We start from the raw sequence: 20175 nt of genomic DNA, 5'->3' as shown, positions 1-20175 counted from the left end.
GACTGCTGAGCCACCTCTCCAGTCCCTTATTTGGTGAAAGCAGAGATACAGACAGATAAAAAGAAAGGGGGGTGACTGTTTCTCAACCTGTGGGTCACGACCCCAAAGACCACTGGAAAACACAGACATTTATGGTGGCAAAACTACAGTTATGAAGTAACAACACAAATGACTTTACAGTTGGGGGGGGTCACCACAACATAAAGGGTCACAGCATTAGGAAAGCTGAGAAGCCCTGACCTAGAGTTTACCTCCTATCTGTGTGGCACAAGGCACAGGACAAGGCATGTATTCGTTAGTTTGATGCCTTTTCTTGGCCATAAAGAGCAGCACATGACTCTTTCTCATCCTTAAGTGAAGCCGAAACAGGAATAATTTCCTCTGAAGACCCACTGAAGGCAGCTAAGTCACCATTTAGGCACGAGCATGTGTTTTCCACTGTGGCAACGCCCTGACACCTTTCTATCCTACGTATGCACTCCTGCAACATACAGTCTAATGCATCCAAATTTCCTCCGGCGCACACCTTCCTGGGGTTTCTAGTGTGCATTACCCTTTCCAAATCTCTTTATCCATCGTCGCTCTTTTGAATCAGACAGCCTAAGTGGAATTGCAGCTGACAGGATTTACAAGCGATTCTTTCTCCTGGGACTCGGCACACTGAATTTTCAGGTTCTGTTCGGGTGCAGGAGATGGGGACATAGAGAGCAGAAGCTTCTGTAGCTCAGGCTAGCCTCAAACTTCCTATGCTGTTTGCTTCATCCGTTTGTTTGCTTAGGGGAAGGGAGTTGAAACAGTCTTACTATCTGGTTCAGACTGACCTAGAATTTACCCTGTAACTCAACCTGGTCTCAAATGTGCAGTGTTTCTGCTTCTGCCTCCTGACTGCTGGGATTCTGGGCAGATGCCACCATAGCCCGCTGAGTTCCCCAACACTCTAATCTGAATAGGATAAAATCTGTATTGTACACCACTTCAAGGCTCCCCTCCAAATCGTGTCTACATGTAACTGAAACTTCCCCTCTATGCTTGGTATTCCGCAGAAAGGAAGACTGGAGAAAAGGAGGAGAAGAGAAGGGAAGGAGGCGGGAGGCTTTCTTGGCTTCATTTCCAAAAGGAACACACACTCCCCCGTTTGCAAAATTGCCTGTGAGTGTAGCAACTATATCTGAACGGAAACTCTTTTATGTTCTTTACTCAAACCTATAAATCAGAATGTCGCCCTGAAGACTTCCTTCAGACTTTACAGGGTACCCCCAAAACTCCCTCCCACAGCGCAGGACAGCTAATGGCGCCCACAGGACCAGCTGCCCGGATAGCCACTCTAGACTGCATTTGGTGAAGGCACAGAGAGGCTACTCACCGACTTGGTTAAGTGGGAGACAGAAGGTGACGCTGTCAAAGGTTGTGCTGTCGCTGCGGGCGTCGTAAAGGGAGGAGCATTTGGTTGCGAAAGGACGTGACTGGGAATCTTCACCCAGTAGATTTTATATTTCTCAACAACCGTGGCCCTGAAATAAGAGTACCAGTGAGATTAGGCAAAAACCCCAGCAGTGGCCCATCAGATGCAAATCAAAACTTTAGGTGGAAAAAACGTGCGAGGAGAGGGGACAACGAACACCCATGTGTGCAGCCAATCTCTTATGACTCCTGTCCTCCACCCATTACTAGATGAGCTTTGTCGCTCTCTCTCCCTCGCCCCCTCTTTCCTTATCTGCTGTCTGTTCTTCTATTAACAGCCATGCGTGCTGGACGGCACGACTCAACCACATAGGTTTCTGTTCCCTGCCGAGAACACACTCGTGGTCAACCCACAGTGCACACTAGTCACGCCCCTCCAAAGGGCACGTGTAAGACGTGATCTCTGACCAAAGCTCCATAGGGGTTGCCAAAACCTAAGCGCTCACTGAGGTTCCACCTCAGCAGCTGACACACGGGGGCAAAGCAGTTTTCCAGCGTGCCAGGGGTCTGCGGACAAAGCTAAGCAGAAAAGAAACACGCCCAGAGGAGATTCCCTCCTATAAGATAGGCATATGTCTGGAATACCACTCAGGAATCAAGACACGGCTCATGATATTCCATTCCGCTTTGTGCAGATGAATAGGAAAAAGACGCCATTGTAATTCTGGTTCCACCCACTTGGAGGGATTCCAAGAGGCATGCAGAGATTTACTTTCTGATAAGCTATAGTGCTGCCAAGGAAGCCGCCCTACTTTCGGGCCTGTCTTATCTAGACTCTCATACTAAAACAGAAAGTATTACTCTGTACACACATACTCAAGTACTAATTGACGGCTCTTAGGAGTCCTAAAGCAGTGTAACACTTTGCTTGCTCGACAATGTCTAGTGATGTCTAGTAAATGCCCCTCAAGTACCAAGTCCTGCCAGGCTTGGCGGTGCATGCCTGTAAACCAAGCACGTGGGAGGATAGAGCAGGAGGAGGCTTATAAAAAAAAAAAAAAAGTACAGTGCAAAGTCCTGGGCTATGTGCTACAAGTTTGCTTTGGAAGAAAGGAGGTGAAAAAAAAAAAAAAAGCCAGGTCCATCTGGGAGTCAGAAGCAGGAGCAGAAGGACTGCTACAAGTTCAAGGCCAGCCTCTTCTACACAGGGGGTTCCTAGCAGTCAATGCTGGATAGCAAGATGCTGTCTCAAGTAACAACAAAGGAAAGAAGCAAGATCACTCTTTTGTCTCTAAGCTGTGACTGCTAAAGCTCTCCTACACGAGTGAATGGTCCAGGGCAAAGCAGTACACCTCATCATGGTCTCAGGCTTATCCACAGTGATTTCAGAGACGTGCGCTCTCATACTCACAGAAATCGTACGTGGTTTGGGGCACTGCGTGGAGCGTTCCAGTAGACTTTGATTTCGGTCTTCTTGGATGAAGATGTATGACTCACAGCTACACCCTGAAATAAAACAGGAAAGAACAACCATCCCATGACCGGACAGCTCGGCATGGTCAGGATGCACTCACTGGCAAAACTCTGTGAGTTCAAAGCCAGCCTGGTCTACAAGAACTAGTTCCAGGACAGGCTCCAAAGCAACACAGAGAAACCCTGTCTCGAAAACAAACAAACAAAAAAGAGTTTAAGTTTTTCAAGGAAAAGGAGCAAGTTTTGTTTGTTGCCATATCTCTGGCACTCAGGAGAGCTCCAGACATGGTGTCTATTGGATGATTGAGTGAATGAATGAACCAAACCGTACATCCCTATCCCATGCTAAAACTGTCTCTTCATTAGTGAAATCCTTTAAAAGTCAGTAAGACAGCTCAGCTGATAAAGGCACTTGGTGTCCAATGGCACAAGTCTGACACTTGAGTTTGGTTGGCAGAACACATGTAAAGATGGAGGAAAAAACTGATTCCACTAAGTTCTCTTCTGACCTCCATACACATATGACGGCATGCCCCCTACTGTTCCTCCTCCTACACACACACACACACAGACACACACACAATTGCCTTTAATTTTTTGTTTGTTCATTTGTTTGTTTGAGACAAGGTTTCCCTGTGTAACCCTGGCTGTCTGGGGACTAGCTCTGTAGATCAGGCTGGCCTCAAACTCATAGATCCGCCTGCCCCTGTCTCCCGAGTGCTGGGGTAAAAGGCTTGTAATTGTCTTACATTTTAAGTCAGTATTTGCCACTGTAATATAAACATCACCAATTATAAACTCTTCAAGCTCTTACCCTCCCATTCCTAGACGCTGCCGCTAAGTAAACCAGTGGCCAGGTCTGATGCCTGTAAATCTGTTCGAATGCCTGCTACACACGGCGATGCCGCCATTGACCTAGTCACCACTCTCGGTTAACAGCAGCCCAGAGGAACCAGTAGAAATGAAACTTCAAACCCCACACAAACCTGGACATCTTCACAAGTCAGAAGCTGTGACACTTCACTGTCAATCAGTGTGAAGGAGCCAACAGGAGGGCCACTCAGATCCTCGGCATCACGAGCTTCCAAGAGAAAGCCTTTAAATTTTGGCCCTGATAAAGTAACTGGGCAACAGATAAAAAGACAGGTTAGGGTAAAAGATTTAGTAATAGTCCAGGAAAAAGCGTTTAGAAGAAGTTCAGTTAGTTAGAATCTGATGTATCTCTGCAAAACACACAGGACAGAAATCACTCAGTAGAAGAACGTCTAAATCGTGCTCCCTGGAGCATGTATCATGTTTTAGGAGGCTGATTTTTTTTTTTGTTTTGGGTAGGTGGGTTGTTTATTCTGCAGCACTACACGTAGGACCTTGCACACACTAGGCAAACACTCCACCATGGAACTATGTCTTCAACCGTCTTTTAGTTTTTATTTTGAAACAGAGTTTCAGTAAGTCACCCAGGCCAGCCTTGAATTCATTCTTGTCACACAGGTTGGCCTTGAATTTACACTCATCTTGTCTCAGCCTACTGAGTGTCTGGGATTATAGACCTGGGTCTTTAGGCCTGGCACTGTAAGGTATTAGTAGCTGTTCCACAAGAGGGTAAAAGCATGGACGATGACTAGGTAAGTCTACAGAAAACATTAATTTAAAAAAAATTCTTGAAGAAAGTAAGAACATGTTTCTTTACTAAAATCTGATTATCTTTAGTACTCTATTGTCGCAGAGTAAAATTCTAAGAGATATCTAAAGCACACAGAGTGTTCGACGTTTATTTCTTCACGCATCCTTTTTGTTTAAGAACTCCTATTAACAAGCCCAGCGGTGGTGGCACACATCTTTAATCCCAGCACTCTGAAGATTAAACTGCCTCTGAGGAAGAGGCAGGCAGCTCTCTGAGTTCAAGGCCAGCCTGGTCTGCAGAGCTAGTGCCAGAATAGCTAGGGCAGTAAAACAAAAAAATACCCTGTCTCAAACAACAAAAACATTTTCCTATTAGCATTATGTAATTCTATAACTGCAAAACACAGGAATTTCAAATGTCATCACAGACGTACTTTTTGTTTTGTTTTTCTGAAACAGAGTCTTGCTAAATAGTCCAAACTGCCTCCTACCCTGATCCTTCCTCAGTCTCCAGAGTGCTCAGATTATGGCACACACCACCACACCTGGCTATCGATAAATCTTAACACTCAACCTACCTTTTGCCAGAAGAATCGGGAACACATAAGAGATCGCACTCCTTTTTAAAATGGGAGTAAGTAAAACAATATAAAATTATTTTTTCCTGTTCCACTGAACTAATAATATTCAAGATACAACACACAATGAATGTAATGTTAATATAATAAAACAAATAAATTCCTTGGTATCTTTAAAAAAAACTTATTTGGGCTGGAGAGATGGCTCAGCAGTTAAGAACTCTTGACTGTTCTTCCAGAGGACCGGGGTTCAATTCCCAGCAACCACATGGCAGCTTACAACTGTCTGAAAATCCAGTTCCGGGGGATCTGACACCTTCACACCAATTCACATAAAATAAAGTTAAATAAATCATAAAAATAACTTATTTCAGATCTTGTTCTTAATAAGGAATAGATGCCTCTGACACAATACAGACATCTGTAGTAAACAAAACAATGAAAGTAGATAATGCCATAACTCAAGTGACTAGTTTAAAATAAAATTGTTTGATTCCAGCCATAGGAAAAACTCAACAAGTAGGAAAAGGCTCAAACTCAAATGCAAGTCTTTATCCCAGCACTAGTACCTTGGATCTGGTCTCCAGGTTTGAACTTCGTCTGACTGAATGTGATTTGGTGAACAGGCTCCGGCTGTGGGCTGTGGCCATGTTGGGGGGCCATCCCACCGCACGACATTGCTACTTTTCCATTGGGGTAACCAGCCACAGAGCAAATGAGCAACGCAGACGCGAGGGCACTGATGGCGAACTCAGGAGCTGCCATGTCCAAATAGAGAAGAACAGCACGTCACCTGCAGATGTAGTGAAAACACAATATGGCTGCTTTAATAACACAGGGCAGGAATCCTACATAATCACTTGCTTTCAATGCTTGGTTCTCCAAAGTCCTTGAGCTACATAATAAAAAGAGTGTAGTATGTGATCTAAATCTCAGTTTTATCAAAACGCCAACTATGGGACTTCACCAAGATTCCATTCCCAACCTGAAAAAAAAAATGAGTTCTTTTATTTTAACAAGATGAAAATATAACCCAACGTCCAAGAGGGGAGCTGGTGAGCGATGTTATGAATATGACGGAACCAGGTGTGGTGCCAGCATCAGGAACAGAGGCAGGAGGATGGCTCTGAGATTGGCACAAGCCTGTCTACATAGAGAGTTCTAGACCAGCCAGAACTACAGTGTGATCTGTCTCTAACGTAAAGAAAAAAAAAAGGATATGATGAAAAAACAGTAACCTGGTTCAATAAAAACACCTCACCTCACCTCACCCTGAGAAGCTTAGAGGAATGTCTCTTCTGGATTTTTGTTTGTTTTTGAGACAGGGTTTCTCCAAATCCCTGGCTGTCTGTCCTGGAACTAGCTCTGTAGACCAGGCTGGCCTCAAACCCACAGAAATCTGCCTGCCTCTGCCTCTGCTGGGATTAAAGGTGCACCCAACCACCTTCCTTTATCTCTTCTGGATTCAACAATCATTATCTGAACAAATTTCTCCCAACTTCCTATTAAACTAACTGTAACAGCAGGTGTATCATCTAATCTGTAATATGGAGAACAAATAATGTTCAGAAATACCTGGGACCCCAGACATTTCTGAATTAGGAAATGACTGTCAGCTAAATGTCACATAAACCTCTTCTTGACTTTCCCTTCCCAGCTGTGTGTTAGAAAAGCAGCCACTCTATCCCAACCCCATTCTCCTCTAGCCCAGATCCACAGTACTCCAGGGGACTAGAAATAGCTGGGCAGGGTCATGTTACATGGCACTATGTTTAACTCTGTGGACAGGCTGCAGCTCATTCTCCACAGAAATGGAACTTTCTATGCCACGGATGTGGTCAGAAACCAGTATCTGTTCTGGAGGATATACACTCTGTCACAGGAGCTAACAAGAAGACGGCATGGGGCCCAAGAGTCCTGTGCTCTCCTACCTTCCATCAAACATCAGTTTATATAGAATTCTCTGTAAAAGTGATAAGTGCAACCAATCATGACCTTCAGAAAAACTATGAGAAGCATAACGCTTCTAGGCAGACTTAGAAGAAAAGTGTGACCCAAGAAAGCAGAATATTAACAAATGTAACTGGTCCTTAGGCAAAGCAGTTGGAGATTTTTTCAAGTAAATCCTGGCTTCTAAAGCCTTCTGTTACTATAATTTAGGGAGAGATCTCACAGCACCAGGTACCCCAACAGGTTAGGCTCAGCCACCCATCCCAAAACTCCAATTGAAGAGATATGTAATATCAAAAATCAGAGACAAAGGACTCAATCGATTCTTCCATCAGGAAGATAAACAACAGAGGGGTTCAGGGGGCTGGAGAGATGGCTCAGAGGTTAAGAGCATTGCCTGCTCTTCCAAAGGTCCTGAGTTCAATTCCCAGCAACCACATGGTGGCTCACAACCATCTGTAATGGGGTCTAGTGCCCTCTTCTGGCCTGCAGGCATACAGACAGACAGAATATTGTATACAAAATAAATAAATATTAAAAAAAAAAAAAACAGNAAAAAAAAAAAAAACAGGGGGCTGGAGAGATGGCTCAGCGGTTAAGAGCATTGCCTGTTGTTCCAAAGGTCCTGAGTTCAATTCCCAGCAACCACATGGGGGTTCACAACCATCTGTATTGAGGTCCGGTGCCCTCTTCTGGCTAACTGCATAAAAAATAAATAAAAAAAAATATTAAAAAAAAAAAAACAGAGGGGTTCAGTGATCTGAAGAACTGGGGCAGTGAGCAAGAGGTACAAGAGTGGTCTGACTAGCCATAATGTCAGCTCTTATCCAATGACCCACCACTGCTGTCGTCACTGCTGGAGGGGAGCAATCTGGTTCCCCTAAAATGATTGCCCTACTCCAGGATACCGTTTCACCATCCAGTTATTGTCCTTACCTGCCCTGCGAGTTTGTACTATTTCCAGAACCCAAGGTGAGAGCAGGTTGACGACATAGAATCTCTCTGATTCCGGCCTCAAGCATTTTCATTACCCCATATGCCCAAGGGAAGCGTCAATGTTGTAAGAGACTGCTTGCCTTCAAAACCAAGCAAGAGGCACAGAAGAAGGTGGAGGTCACAATTTAAGTAGTCTTGGCCCGAGGTGTTAAAACAAGTAGGTAGAGTTATGTGTCGTTCATTATCAAATCTGAGTCCTCTGCAAGAGCCGCCAGTGCTCCTAACCACTGAGCTGAGACATCTCTTGAGCCCCTTGGTCTTAGCTTGAGTTTCTATTGCTGTGAAGACACCATGATGATGGCAACTTTTATAAAAGAAAACGTTTAGTTGGGCAGCTCACAGTTTCAGAGGTCCAGTCCATTGTCAACATGGCAGAGTGCAGGCAGACATGGTGCTGGAGAAGGAACTGAGGGTTCTACATCTTGCAAGCAACAGGAAACAACTTGAGATATTGGGTGCGCCACTTTCTTATAAAGAACATTACGCTACCCTTTATGAAGCTAAAGGACAAAGGAGGATTTAGTAGTAAATTAAGCATATATGAGCTCTCAAAGTCTGCCTCCACCGTGACACACTTCCTCCAATAAGGTCACACCCACTCCAACAAAGCCACACCTCTTAATAGTGCCACTCCCTTTGGGGACCATTTTCTTTCAAACCACCACACCACACCCTTCCTTTTTTCTTTTTCTTTCTTTTTTTTTTTTTTTTTTTTTGAGTCTCCCATTTGTCGTCTGATTTTACTATAAGAATTATATGGATACTCTTTCGGAATGAGTACAAAGTATCACCATTAACTTCTTGGGTAAATATGCTAGATTTCACCATGAACAACATGAGTAGGGAATTCATTGTGACAACTGTTCACACAGAAGTAGCATCCCTTCACCCACGGCTTCTGCTTCAGCTCCTGCCTGCAGATTCTTGGTTGAACTGTGATGTGAAACTGTCAACTGAAATAAACTCTTTCCTCCCCATGACTTTTGGTCATGGTGTTTACTGAAACAATAGAAACCCTAAAGAAGACAACAGTCTTGCTTAATTCAAACTGCTCAGTCACTTTCTGAATCTGAGGAACAATGCAGAGATTCCCCATGGGATCTTTAGAGAAGAATGGATGTAGAACTAGTTCAGTGCTTGGAGGGGAAAGTGTCCATAAAAAAAGATACAGGAAGTCCAGCAGTGATGGTGCACACCTCTAATCCCCACTCCAGAGGCTGAGGCAGACAAACCTGTCTCAGGAGGGCGGGGCGAGGGGGGGGAGACAAGTGGGATGGTGGTGGTGCACACCTTTAGTTCAGCGCTGAGGAGGCCGAGGCAGGTAAATCTCTGAGCTCTAGGCCAGCCTGCTCTACAGAGTGAGTTCCAGGACAGCCACAAAGAGAAACTCTGTCTTATGGAGAGAGAGAGAGAGAGAGAGAGAGAGAGAGAGAGAGAGAGAGAGAGAGAGAGAGAGAGNGAGGGAGAAGGGAGGAGGGAGGAGGGAGAAGAAGCAGCTGAAGAAGTGGCTCAGTGGTTAAGAGGTCATACTGCTCTTGCAGAAGACCCAAGTTCAATCCCCAAAACACAAAACCCAAATCCGACAGTTCACAACTGCCTATAACTCCAGTTCCAAGATGACCTGACGCTTCCGGCTTCAGCCAGCATTCGCATGCACACACACAGAAACACACACACATCATTAAAAATAAAAATGAATCTTTTTAAAACATTGGTAAAGCTGGTCGTCATTATATGCCATCACTCTTAACTACTGTATCAGTGTTTCCACTCATTTCTCCCAGACACCACAGTGCTTAACTGCCAGACTTCTGCTTAAACCTTCTAAAATATTTCAGAAACTCTGTCTCTCCTTTGTTCTAGTAACTTCACCTTCCTAGAAAACTTCCATACCAAGGAATAAATTGACTGCGATAGCTGAATCTCAAATGATAGGGAAGTCAAAAACTGGGTCAAGGATTTCCGCTTGCCCAGATTTTAAAAAAAAAAAAAAAATTAAAGTTCTAGACTTCATTTTCACAGCAGGAAACCGGGGGGTAAAAATGACCCAAATATCTACAATTAAGGCACTGATTCAGACACCAAAGTCATGGAAAATGAGCGGTGAGAAAATGGCTGTCATATTTTCTGAGCTCAAATCCTCGGGTAGAGAAGGCATATGGAGGTGAGAGGGTTCAGTTGAGTGCGATTTGAGTAAAAGCCACAAAAGAATCACAGGAAGAAAGAAGAGCTGGAAATAAACTTTAGGGGACAAATGAAGAACAATCTAAGCAGAACAAAAGTCAAATGTCACAAATAGTCTTCGTAAGCATATTAGGAGCCACATATGTAGCTCAATTGATAAGAGTGCTTGCCTAACACATAGGAAGCCCTGCGTCTCCATCCACATCACTGCACAAAACTAGGTATGATGGTGCACATACATCTGTAATCCCAGGACTCAGGATACAGGGCCAGGCGGGCCAGAAGTTCTAGGCTATCTTCAGCAACATTGTAAAGCCAGGTTCTACTACATGACTTTTATCTCAAATTAAACCTGCCTTTTACATGAAGATAGCCATTCCCGTGAGTTTCTGTTTCTCTAGCGCTCTCTCCCCCTCCTCACAAGCCAACTCCCTCCTCTCTCTCCGACTATGTGTGCCTGAGTGTCTGTGTGTTTACTGTGCATGTGTGCATACAAATGTTTGTAGACATATGTCTTCCTAGCTAATTGTTCCTTTATGTATTGAAGCAGAGTCTCTTGTTTGATCCAGAGCTCACCAATTTGACTAGCTAGCTGGCTCCAGGGGTCTCATCCACTGCCTCCTAAGCCCTGGGATTACAGGCAGGATACCACAGTGCATTTACGTAACTGTCCAGAATCCAAACTAGAGTCCTCAGACTTCTGCAGCAAGTCCTTTACCCACTGAGCCATCTCCCCACCTCCATCTATCCCTGTGACTTTCAACCTTGGCCACCATCTGATGTGGGAGTGTCATATATCAATCTGTTGATTTCATTGGTTAAGCAATAAAGAAACGCCTTGGCCCTGATAGGTTAAAACATAGGTGGGAGGAGTAAACAGAACAGGATGCTGGGAGGAAGAGGAAGTGAGCTCAGACTCGACAGCTCTGCTCTCTGGAGCAGAGACGCCATGCTCAGCTCTCCCGGGTAGACACGATAGCTCCTCTCAGAGACACACGCGATGAAGCTCCAACTCAGGATGGACAGACACACGCAATGAAGCTCTAACTCAGGATGGACGTAGGCTAGAATCTTCCTGGTAAGCACACCTTGGGGTGCTTACACACATTATTAGAAATGGGCTAGTCCAGGTGCAAGAGTTAGCCGAGAAGAGGCTAGATATAATGGGAAAGCAGTGTTTAAAAGAATACAATTTGTGTGTTGTTATTTCGGGCATGAGCTAGCAGGCGGCCGGGGTGCTGGGGACGAAGCCAAGCCGCTCCTATTTCAACAACCATCTTCCCATTTCTCACCCCAGTTTCTCACCGGCTCATCACCCAAACATGCTGTCTGGGATGTTTCATAATCTTTCCACTGTTCTAAACCCACATCTACCATCCTGTGACTCAACTGTCCATTGAGTGACAGTAAGTTCAACTTGCTGAATGAGATGCACACTTTTTCCTCCGGCATGGTTCTTGTGTCTGATTATGGCCTGTCGACATATCTCCGATCCAAAAGACTTGAAACCTCAGCCTCTCAGAATGTGATACCACTCACTTGCACCCGGTCTTCCACCCGTGCTGTGCAGAGCCCACCACAACTGCCCAGCCCTTTTCCATCTTCCTCTGCCATCTGTTCCCTGCCTCTGCTGCCTCTGTCTGCTGTTTTCCTCTAAAGCCCTCTCTTTCATCCCAGGCTAATGAAGCACTCTCGTTCCTATACTCGCTCCATCTGTCTTAGTCAGGGTTCTCTAAAGGCACAGAACTTGTGGGATGAACATGTGTGTGTGAATATATATATATATATATATGTGTGTGTGTGTGTGTGTGTGTGTCCGTATGTATGTATGTGAATATATGTGTGTGTGTCCGTGTATGTATGTGTGTGAATATATTATAGGGAATGCATTGAAATGACTCACAGGCTGCAGTCCAACTAACCCAACAATAACTATCATCTGTGAATGGAAAGCCCAAGAACACTGTCCCACAAGGTTGGGTGTCTCAGCTGGTCTTCTATATATGCCGGAATCCAGAACAAGTAGGCTCTAATGCCAGTGGAGGAATATATGTGTTGGCAAGGCAAGGGCAAGCAGGCGAAGGACAAGCGCTTCCTTCTTCCATTGCCCTTATATAGGCTTCAGGCAGAAGGTGTGGCCCAGAACAAAGGTGTCTTCCCACCTCAAGATCTTGATCAAAGGCATGTGTCATCCTGCCTCTAGATCTAGATCAAAAGCCTGTGTCTTCCAGCATCAAGATTTCTGGATTATAGTTCATTCCAGATACAGCCAAGCTGCCAGCCAAGAATAGCCATCAAACCACCCTAACTTCACTTCAGCCCAACAGATGGTTTCCTAAAGAGCAATTTCCATCAGTCTCCTCTTTCCCCATTTATTACCTACTCAGAAATCATTAAGGGTGCCAGTATAAGCCATACTGTGTTTCATACTTTTTAGCCTAATTCAAATTTCGAGAACATTTTTCTCTATACTACACTATACTGACGACGTAACATGTACTAGATCTTTTTTTTTTATTCATGTTCTGTCTCCTAACTGGAACCTCTTGTTTTCTCATCAATTTCCTACATAATATATGTATGTGTATGTGTGTTTATACACACACATATACACACATGCCCGTACATAGGACCTATAGATGACTCAGTGGGTTAAGGTTCATGTCACCAAGACTGATGACCTGAGCTCAATCCTCGGGATCAACATGGTAGAAAGGGAAGGAGGGTTAAAATGTTTATGTACAGATGGGCATGGAGGTGCACACCTTTGATCCCAGCACTGGGGAGGCAGACGCAGAGAGAACATTAAATATATATTTAACTTGTTCTCTCTGAGTTCAAGGCCAGCCTGGTCTACAGAGTGAGTCCAGGAAAGCCAGACCTGTTACAAAGAGAAACACTGTCTTGAAAACAAAAAAAAAAAAAATTATAGCATACAGATATAGATAAAACTCTCCATGCACTATGCTTACACACACACACACACACACACACACAGGTGCACACCATCATTTTATTTAAAATGCAAAAGACTCCTGACCTTTAGTTCCAGCACTCAGAAGACAGAGGCGGATTGAGTTCAAGTCCAGCCTGTTCTAGAGTTCCTGGACAATCAGAGATACACAGAGAAACCCTGTCTCAATAAAACAAAAGTACAAAAAATAAATAAATAATAAAAGCACAAGACTAATAAATCTCAGTATTACCAAGGATATAAAGAACCGAACACTTGGAACCAAATAGAAGACCCAGATATGGGACTGGAGAGATGGCTCAGTGGTTAAGAGCACTGGCTGCTCTTCCAGAGGTCCTGAGTTCAATTCCCAGCAACCACATGGTGGCTCACAACCATCTGTAATGAGATCTGGTGCCCTCTTCTGGCATGCGGACATACATGGAGGCAGAATGTAGTATACATAATAAATAAATAAATCTAAAAAAAAAGACCCAGATATCAATGCATACATCTTCAAACACCCGATTTTTGACAAAGAAGCAAAAAATATCAAATGGGAAAAAAAGCATATTTAACAAGTGGTGCTGGCATAACTGGATTTCAACATGTAGAAGAATAAAAATGGTCATATCTATCACAAAACTCAAGCCCAAATGGATCAAAGACCTCAACATAAAGCCAACCACACTGAACCTCATAAAAGAGAAAGTGGGAAGTACACTTGAACACACTGGCACAGGAGACCACTTCCTAAATATAACCCCAGCAGCACAGACACTAGGAGAAACAATTAATAAATGGGACCTCCTGAAACCGAGAAGCTTCTGGAAAGCAAAGGACATGGACAACAAGACAAAATGACAGCCTACAGAATGGGAAAAGATCTTCACTAACCCCACATCAGAGGTCTGATCTCCAAATTATACAAAGAACTCAAGAAATTGGACACCAAAAGAACACATAATCCAATTTAAAAAAAAAATGGAGTACAGACCTACACAGAGAACTCTCAACAGAGGAATCTAAAATGGCTGAAAGATGCTTAAGGAAATGTTCAGCATCCTTAGTCATCAGAGAAATGCAAATCAAAACAACTCTGAGATTCCATCTTACACCTGTAAGAATGGCCAAGATCTGATGACAACTTAATGCTGGAGAGGTGGTGGGGTAAAGGGAACACTCCTACATTGCTGGTGGGAGTGCAAGCTGGTACAACCCCTTTGGATATCAGTGTGGCGACTTCTCAGAAAATTAGAAACAACCTTCCTCAAGACCCAGTAATACCACTTTTGGGTATATATCCAAAGGATGCTCAATCGTGCCACAAGAACATATGCTCAACTATGTTCATAGCAGCTTTGTTTGTCATAGCCAGAACCTGGATACAATCTAAATGCCCCTCGACCAAAGAGTGGATAAGGAAAATGTGGTACATTTGCACAAGGAGTACTACACAGCAGAAAAAAAATGACAGCTTGAATTTTGCAGGCAAATGTATGGAGTTAGATAACATTATTTTGAGAGAGGTAATGCAGGCAAAGAAAGACAATTATCACATGTACTCACTCACTCACTCATAGGTGGTTTTTAAACATAAAGCAAAGAAAACCAGCCTACAAACCACAATCACAGAGAACCTAGACAACAATGAGGACACTAAGAGAGATCATAGAGAGATACATAGATCTAATCTACATGGGAAGTAGAAAAAGACAAGATCTCCTGAGTAAATTGGGAGCATGGGGACCTTGGGGGAGGTCTGAAGGGGGAAAGGGAGAGGCAGGGAGGGGATCAGAGAAAAATGTAAAGCTCAATAAAAATCAATTTAAAAAATAATAATAAAATAATCAAATTTAAAAAAAGAACCGAGCACTCATGCAGAGTACAGAGAGTAAGCCATCACAATACTTTCAAAAAAAATTTCACAGTGCCCTAGTAAGCTAAAAATAAGCTTAACCTCTGATAAGGCATTCACTTCTACAAATTCATCCTATAGGAAAAAACACTCAGACAGTTAGTCAAGGAAAATTTAAAATAGCAAAGCTTAAAGATAATGTAAGAGAAGGGAAGTAGTGACACACGCCTTTAATCCCAGCAATCACGAGACAGAGGCAGGTGAATCTCTTTAAATTCGAGGCCAGCCTGTTCTACAAAGTGATTTCCTGGACAGGCAGAGCAGTTATATAGAAAAACCAGACTCAAAAAAAAAAAAAAAAAGATAATTTAAAAGCTTACAAAAGTAAACTGTGGGGCCGGGCAGTGGTGGCGCACGCCTTTAATCCCAGCACTAGGGAGGCAGAGGCAGGCGGATCTCTGTGAGTTCGAGACCAGCCTGGTCTACAAGAGCTAGTTCCAGGACAGGCTCCAAAACCACAGAGAAACCCTGTCTCGAAAAAAATAAAATAAAATAAAATAAAAAAAAAAAGTAAACTGTGTTATAGCCAAACTATAGACTACTATCTCCCAAGTTCTAGAAGGAACACAGAAGAAGGCAGGAAAGACAGAAGACAGAGGTGGGACCATCGGGAGCTCAAGGGCACCCTCAGCTACACAGCAAATTTGAGGCCAGTGTAGACTATGTGACGCATGAGATTCTGTCTCAAAAGCAAGAGAAGAATGAAATAGTTCCTAAAGACAAAGACAACAACTAATTATTAAGTGTTTCACAAGGATTAACTCAACTCGCAAAACTCCTAAAACATTTAAGTAAAAGAATGAGCAGAGCCGTTGTGGCGCATGCCTTTACCCAGCACTCAGAAGGAAGAGGCAGGCAGATCTCTGAGTTCGAAGCCAGCCTGGTCTACAGATAGAGTTCCAGGACAGCAAGAGCTACACAGAGAAACCCCGTCTCAAAAAGAAAGCTCACACACACACACACACACAAAGTAAAGGCACATTAATGCCACACTGAGAAGTAAAAACTTAAGGAAACTGCGAAACGCTACATAGTGTACCAAAACGTACACAAATGAGCATAAAAGGAAAAGGAGAAGGAAAAAAGGGCTATGCAATGCTTCTAACAGTTCTCAACGGTGGTCATTCACCCTTAGAATCACAGAACGGGAAGTGGAGGGCATTTCCTCTCTTTAATGCCTTTTCTCAGATACAGACAGATGACAGAGAGAAACATATAGACAAACATACACTCACATCTATGTGAATTAATATATGTAATAAATTTTTTTTCCTTTCAAGATCTAAAACTGCTATTTTACTGTTCTAGGTAAGTATTGTTCATATCTGTCATTAAAATGTTACTTATGCTAATGTGCCTTCCTTACTGTTTTAAATTTCAGCTTGACTTCCTTTTTTTGTTTCTTTGAGATAGAGTCTCACTCTGTAACCTACGCTGGCCTCGAACTTACTGTGTAGCCCAGACTGGCCTCAAACTCAAGGCAATCCTGCTGCCCTTGGCCTTCCAGGTTTTAGGATTACAGGGGTAAGCCACCATACCGAATTCCAGTTTGGATTTCTAATATGACAAATTACCCCACTTGACACAGTAGACATGAACAAAAGCTCTTTGACAACTTAAATACTCTTCAATGAGAGCAGAGCTCAGCTTGGGATCCACTGCCAGAAGTCAAGGTCATAAACTCAGCCAAGGCTACACTGGTGGGAAACAGACCAGCTATACCCAGAGCCTCACTTCTTTATTGAGAATTTCATGCATGCATATAATTCTTTAATCAAATCTACCCCCTAAGCAGGCAGCGGCACACACCTTTAATCCCAGCGCTCCAGAGGCTAGTGGATGTCTGTAAGTTCAAGGCCAGCCTAGTCAACAGAAAGTTCCAGGCCAGTCCAGGCTACTGAATGAGGCCATAAGTCAGGTCTCCATTTAAAACACCTTCTTTCTTTGGAATCTTGCCTAACTGTGCCAACTGATATAAGTGTCCTCCTTTTAGAAATATCACCATAAAACTTGTAACATGATTTTCCTGCCACAATTGGTGACTGACAGGTAGCAACAAAAAAGACATGCTCCAATGCTTTTGTAAATTGAATTTCAAGAGTCTGACATTCCCTGAGCAGAAAGGTATGCCACTAAAAGCAGAGCAAAAAGAAACGTCTGCCTACTAATTGACTACTAAAACTTTGCTGAACAAAACTTCCTCTGCAAATTCTAGCTTTGATACCAAGAAACCAACAGATAAATCCCACCTCTGTATTAACGAAGTGTAATAGACTCGCTCTTTTTCCTTCTCTTAATTCAGGAAAGGAAGACTGTAGTTGAACTCAAAGTTCAAAGTTTAGCTGTGTTACGAAAAATTCCACATACCAATTTAGTAGTTGAAAATTTCCCTTTGACCTTAGGTGTCATGACAAAAGCAAAACGGGGAGAGAGAGAGAGAGAGAGAGAGAGAGAGAGAGAGAGAGAGAGAGAGAGAGAGAGAGAGAGAGAGAGAGAGAGAGAGAGAGGAGAGAAGGAAAGAGAGAGAAACGTTCACGTGGGCAATTATGACATTGGAGTTAAATGTAAAAACCAAGTTGCTGTTGTTCAATTTTTCTTATGGTGCACAAATAAAGTCAGTACCGTGCAGGCCTACTTGCCTGTCCTTGCAACTACCCCTTTCTTGGGATTAGAGTTCGTCACTCAAAGTCACGAGGCGTACGAGCCTAAATCTTCAGGGAGATCAAGAAAACCCTGCTGGCGAGCGCAGCCCCCATCCCGCCTCCTGACTGCCCCTGTCGGCGCAGCAGCCAACACTCGCCGCTGTCGCCCAGCTGGCTCCGATTTTTATAAGCTTTGCCAAGAGTCTTGACAGCGAAAACTAAACAGAGCGGGGCTCTTACCTTGGGCAGAGGCAGCCTGACCGACTTCCGCCTCGGTTCCAGCCGGTACCGCGGAGCAGCAGCTGGGCGGAGCCAGTTCACTGGGAAGGCAGGCTGCCTGGTTGCCAAGCTGCACAACCTGATTTCCAAGCAAGGACGGCTTTTAGGACTACGTATCTGAAACTAAAAGGGCTCTGTTTCTAAAATGCTCTTTAGGTTTTTACTCACTAGTAATTGTTGCCCTGAGGAAATGTCACTTTTTTGTCTGTGTTTCTCTACAAATGTCTTTGAATGCACACCTGTCGTCTATAATGCTTAAGACAAAAGGCACTTACTTGTGTCTAAGCAAGGTAGCCAGATTCAAAAAACTATAGGATACCCACTCCCACTGGAATTTCATTTTGCAGTGTGAGACACGCTAATAGCTGTGTGTGTGTTTGTATTAGTGATTGGTTGAATATGGAATTCAAATTTACCATGAGAATTTACAGAGCTACTTCCCCCCCCCCATTTGTTTTGTTTTCGTTTTGTTTTGTTCGAGACAGGGCTTCTCTGTGTAGCCCTGGCTGTCCTGAAACTCATTCTGTAGACCAGGCTAGCCTCGAACTCCCAGAAATCCGCTTGCCTCTGCCTCTAGTTTAATCCTAGGTTAGGCCTGCACCACCACACCTGGTTTTAGCCTACACACACACACACACACACACACACACACACACACACCTTCTTTTTTTAACTCCAGCAGTGCTCCACAAACTATTTAATCACCTACAAAAAGTTCTAAAGGAATCGGAGTGCACAAATTATAAAAGATGTGACAGAATTTTTTACTTTATAAAGTGCTACCTGAAATGCATGGGATTTGTTTCGTTCCCTATCCTCTTAAGCCTTTAGTCTGTGTCTTGCATTATTTTGCAAAAGAAAATGTTCAGAGCTAAGGAAAAGAACTGTATTTGAAAATGTTAACCACATCGCTTCCCAACCTTGACTAACCTGTGCGGACTTGGAGAAAGATCACGAGGCATGCTTTGACCTGTGGATTCCCATTGCTAAACACCAGTAAAGTCTCTAAATCCATTTGAAGAGAGAAGAGATAGAGAACACCCACCTCTAAACTGTCTAGCAAGAACTAGTAACGATCAACAATCTACCCCTCCCCAGCCCCATCCCCACCCCCACAGCAGCCGCCCCAGGAGATTAAGAGAGGCTTTAAATAAGATGAGAGTCCAGATCCTGTTTTCCAACCTAAAGCAGCTTGGAACATTAAAACTTTCTAGGTCAGCTGATTTTCAGTACAAGAGATCTGGCCAGCCGTGCACATACACACACACACACACACACACACACACACACACACACACACACCAGTCTGCCTTTCCTGTAGGATAAAAGGATAGGGTTCAAAGAGGCGTCTGGTCAAGGTGTGGTCCCGGATCCACCAAGGTCTCAGCTCGGGATCTCTCTTGCAAAGTCTTACGAAAAGAAAGTTCTTAATCTTTCTCTGGGAGACAAATTCCTCCTCTGGAGCCCCCTGGAGCTTCAACTGTCTCAGCTCCCTGCAGGATATACCTGGAAATATTCCATTTCAATAGTTTGATCACCAAAGGGAGGAGTACAAACGTCCCCTTAGCTGTTTTCATTCCAGCCTGAGAGACTGGTTACTGCAAGGCGGTAGCTTAGCTATCCACAGTTGCAATTAGGCAAGCCTCGTTTGCTCTGCAGGCCAACAGTTTGCTAAAAGTCTATGAAAAAGAAGAACACTTCCCATAACTTACCACAGTCTTACACAGCGAAGACTGGAAGTTGCTGGGTGAGCTGAATGACGAGGCTTGCCTTTTCCAAAGACACCCTTCCCAGGCCTATCACTTCCCTCCAAGTCCACAGCTAAATTCCTCTTATCAGCCACCCCAGTTGTTGACCTCCACAGCCAGTTTCTTCTTCAGCTGTTTAGTTGTTACAAAAGAGGCCAGGTTTATTTGAAATGTCCAGGGGAGCCTGAAATAGAAGACACTGGAAGTTCTCTACCGGAGGCACTCGCGAGGCTCCGAATCAGCTCTTCCTAACCTACCTCCAGGGCCCCTTTACAGCTCTTAGTCTGTCTCACATCCCTTCCTTTGGCTATCAGACTACTGAGACAAAGGACCCCCAAAAAATTAGAGCTCTCCCAGGAAACTCTACAAGGGAAAAGAAAAGGGCTGGTGGGGACAGCCAGAAGAGGAACTTATCTCCAGGAGAGATTTA

At 43.8% G+C, this 20175-nt stretch overlaps 1 protein-coding gene across 3 annotated transcripts in view; it reads right to left on the bottom strand.

Annotated features, from left to right (window-relative positions):
• Frrs1 (ferric chelate reductase 1) overlaps positions 1-18003 on the bottom strand; it is a 38926-nt gene extending 20923 nt beyond the window's left edge. The window contains exons 1-5 of one of the 3 annotated variants that reach the window (XM_050137520.1): positions 17959-18003; positions 5645-5868; positions 3861-3997; positions 2813-2907; positions 1364-1511 (exon numbers count right to left, since the gene is read on the bottom strand). In XM_050137520.1, coding sequence (XP_049993477.1) covers positions 1364-1511; positions 2813-2907; positions 3861-3997; positions 5645-5840 — 576 coding nt within the window. In that variant the 5' untranslated portion in view covers positions 5841-5868; positions 17959-18003. Of the gene's footprint in view, positions 1-1363; positions 1512-2812; positions 2908-3860; positions 3998-5644; positions 5869-7961; positions 8096-17325; positions 17421-17958 lie in introns of those variants that run through there. The other 2 variants (XM_050137597.1, XM_050137432.1) reach the window with 2 other exon arrangements.
• Positions 18004-20175: the final 2172 nt, after the last annotated feature.

This window comes from Alexandromys fortis, unplaced genomic scaffold, assembly GCF_014885135.2.
Source record: "Alexandromys fortis isolate MF-2015 unplaced genomic scaffold, M_Fortis_MF-2015_v1.1 scaffold_19, whole genome shotgun sequence".
NCBI lineage: Eukaryota > Metazoa > Chordata > Mammalia > Rodentia > Cricetidae > Alexandromys > Alexandromys fortis.
This window is presented reverse-complemented; position numbering and strand designations above follow the sequence as displayed.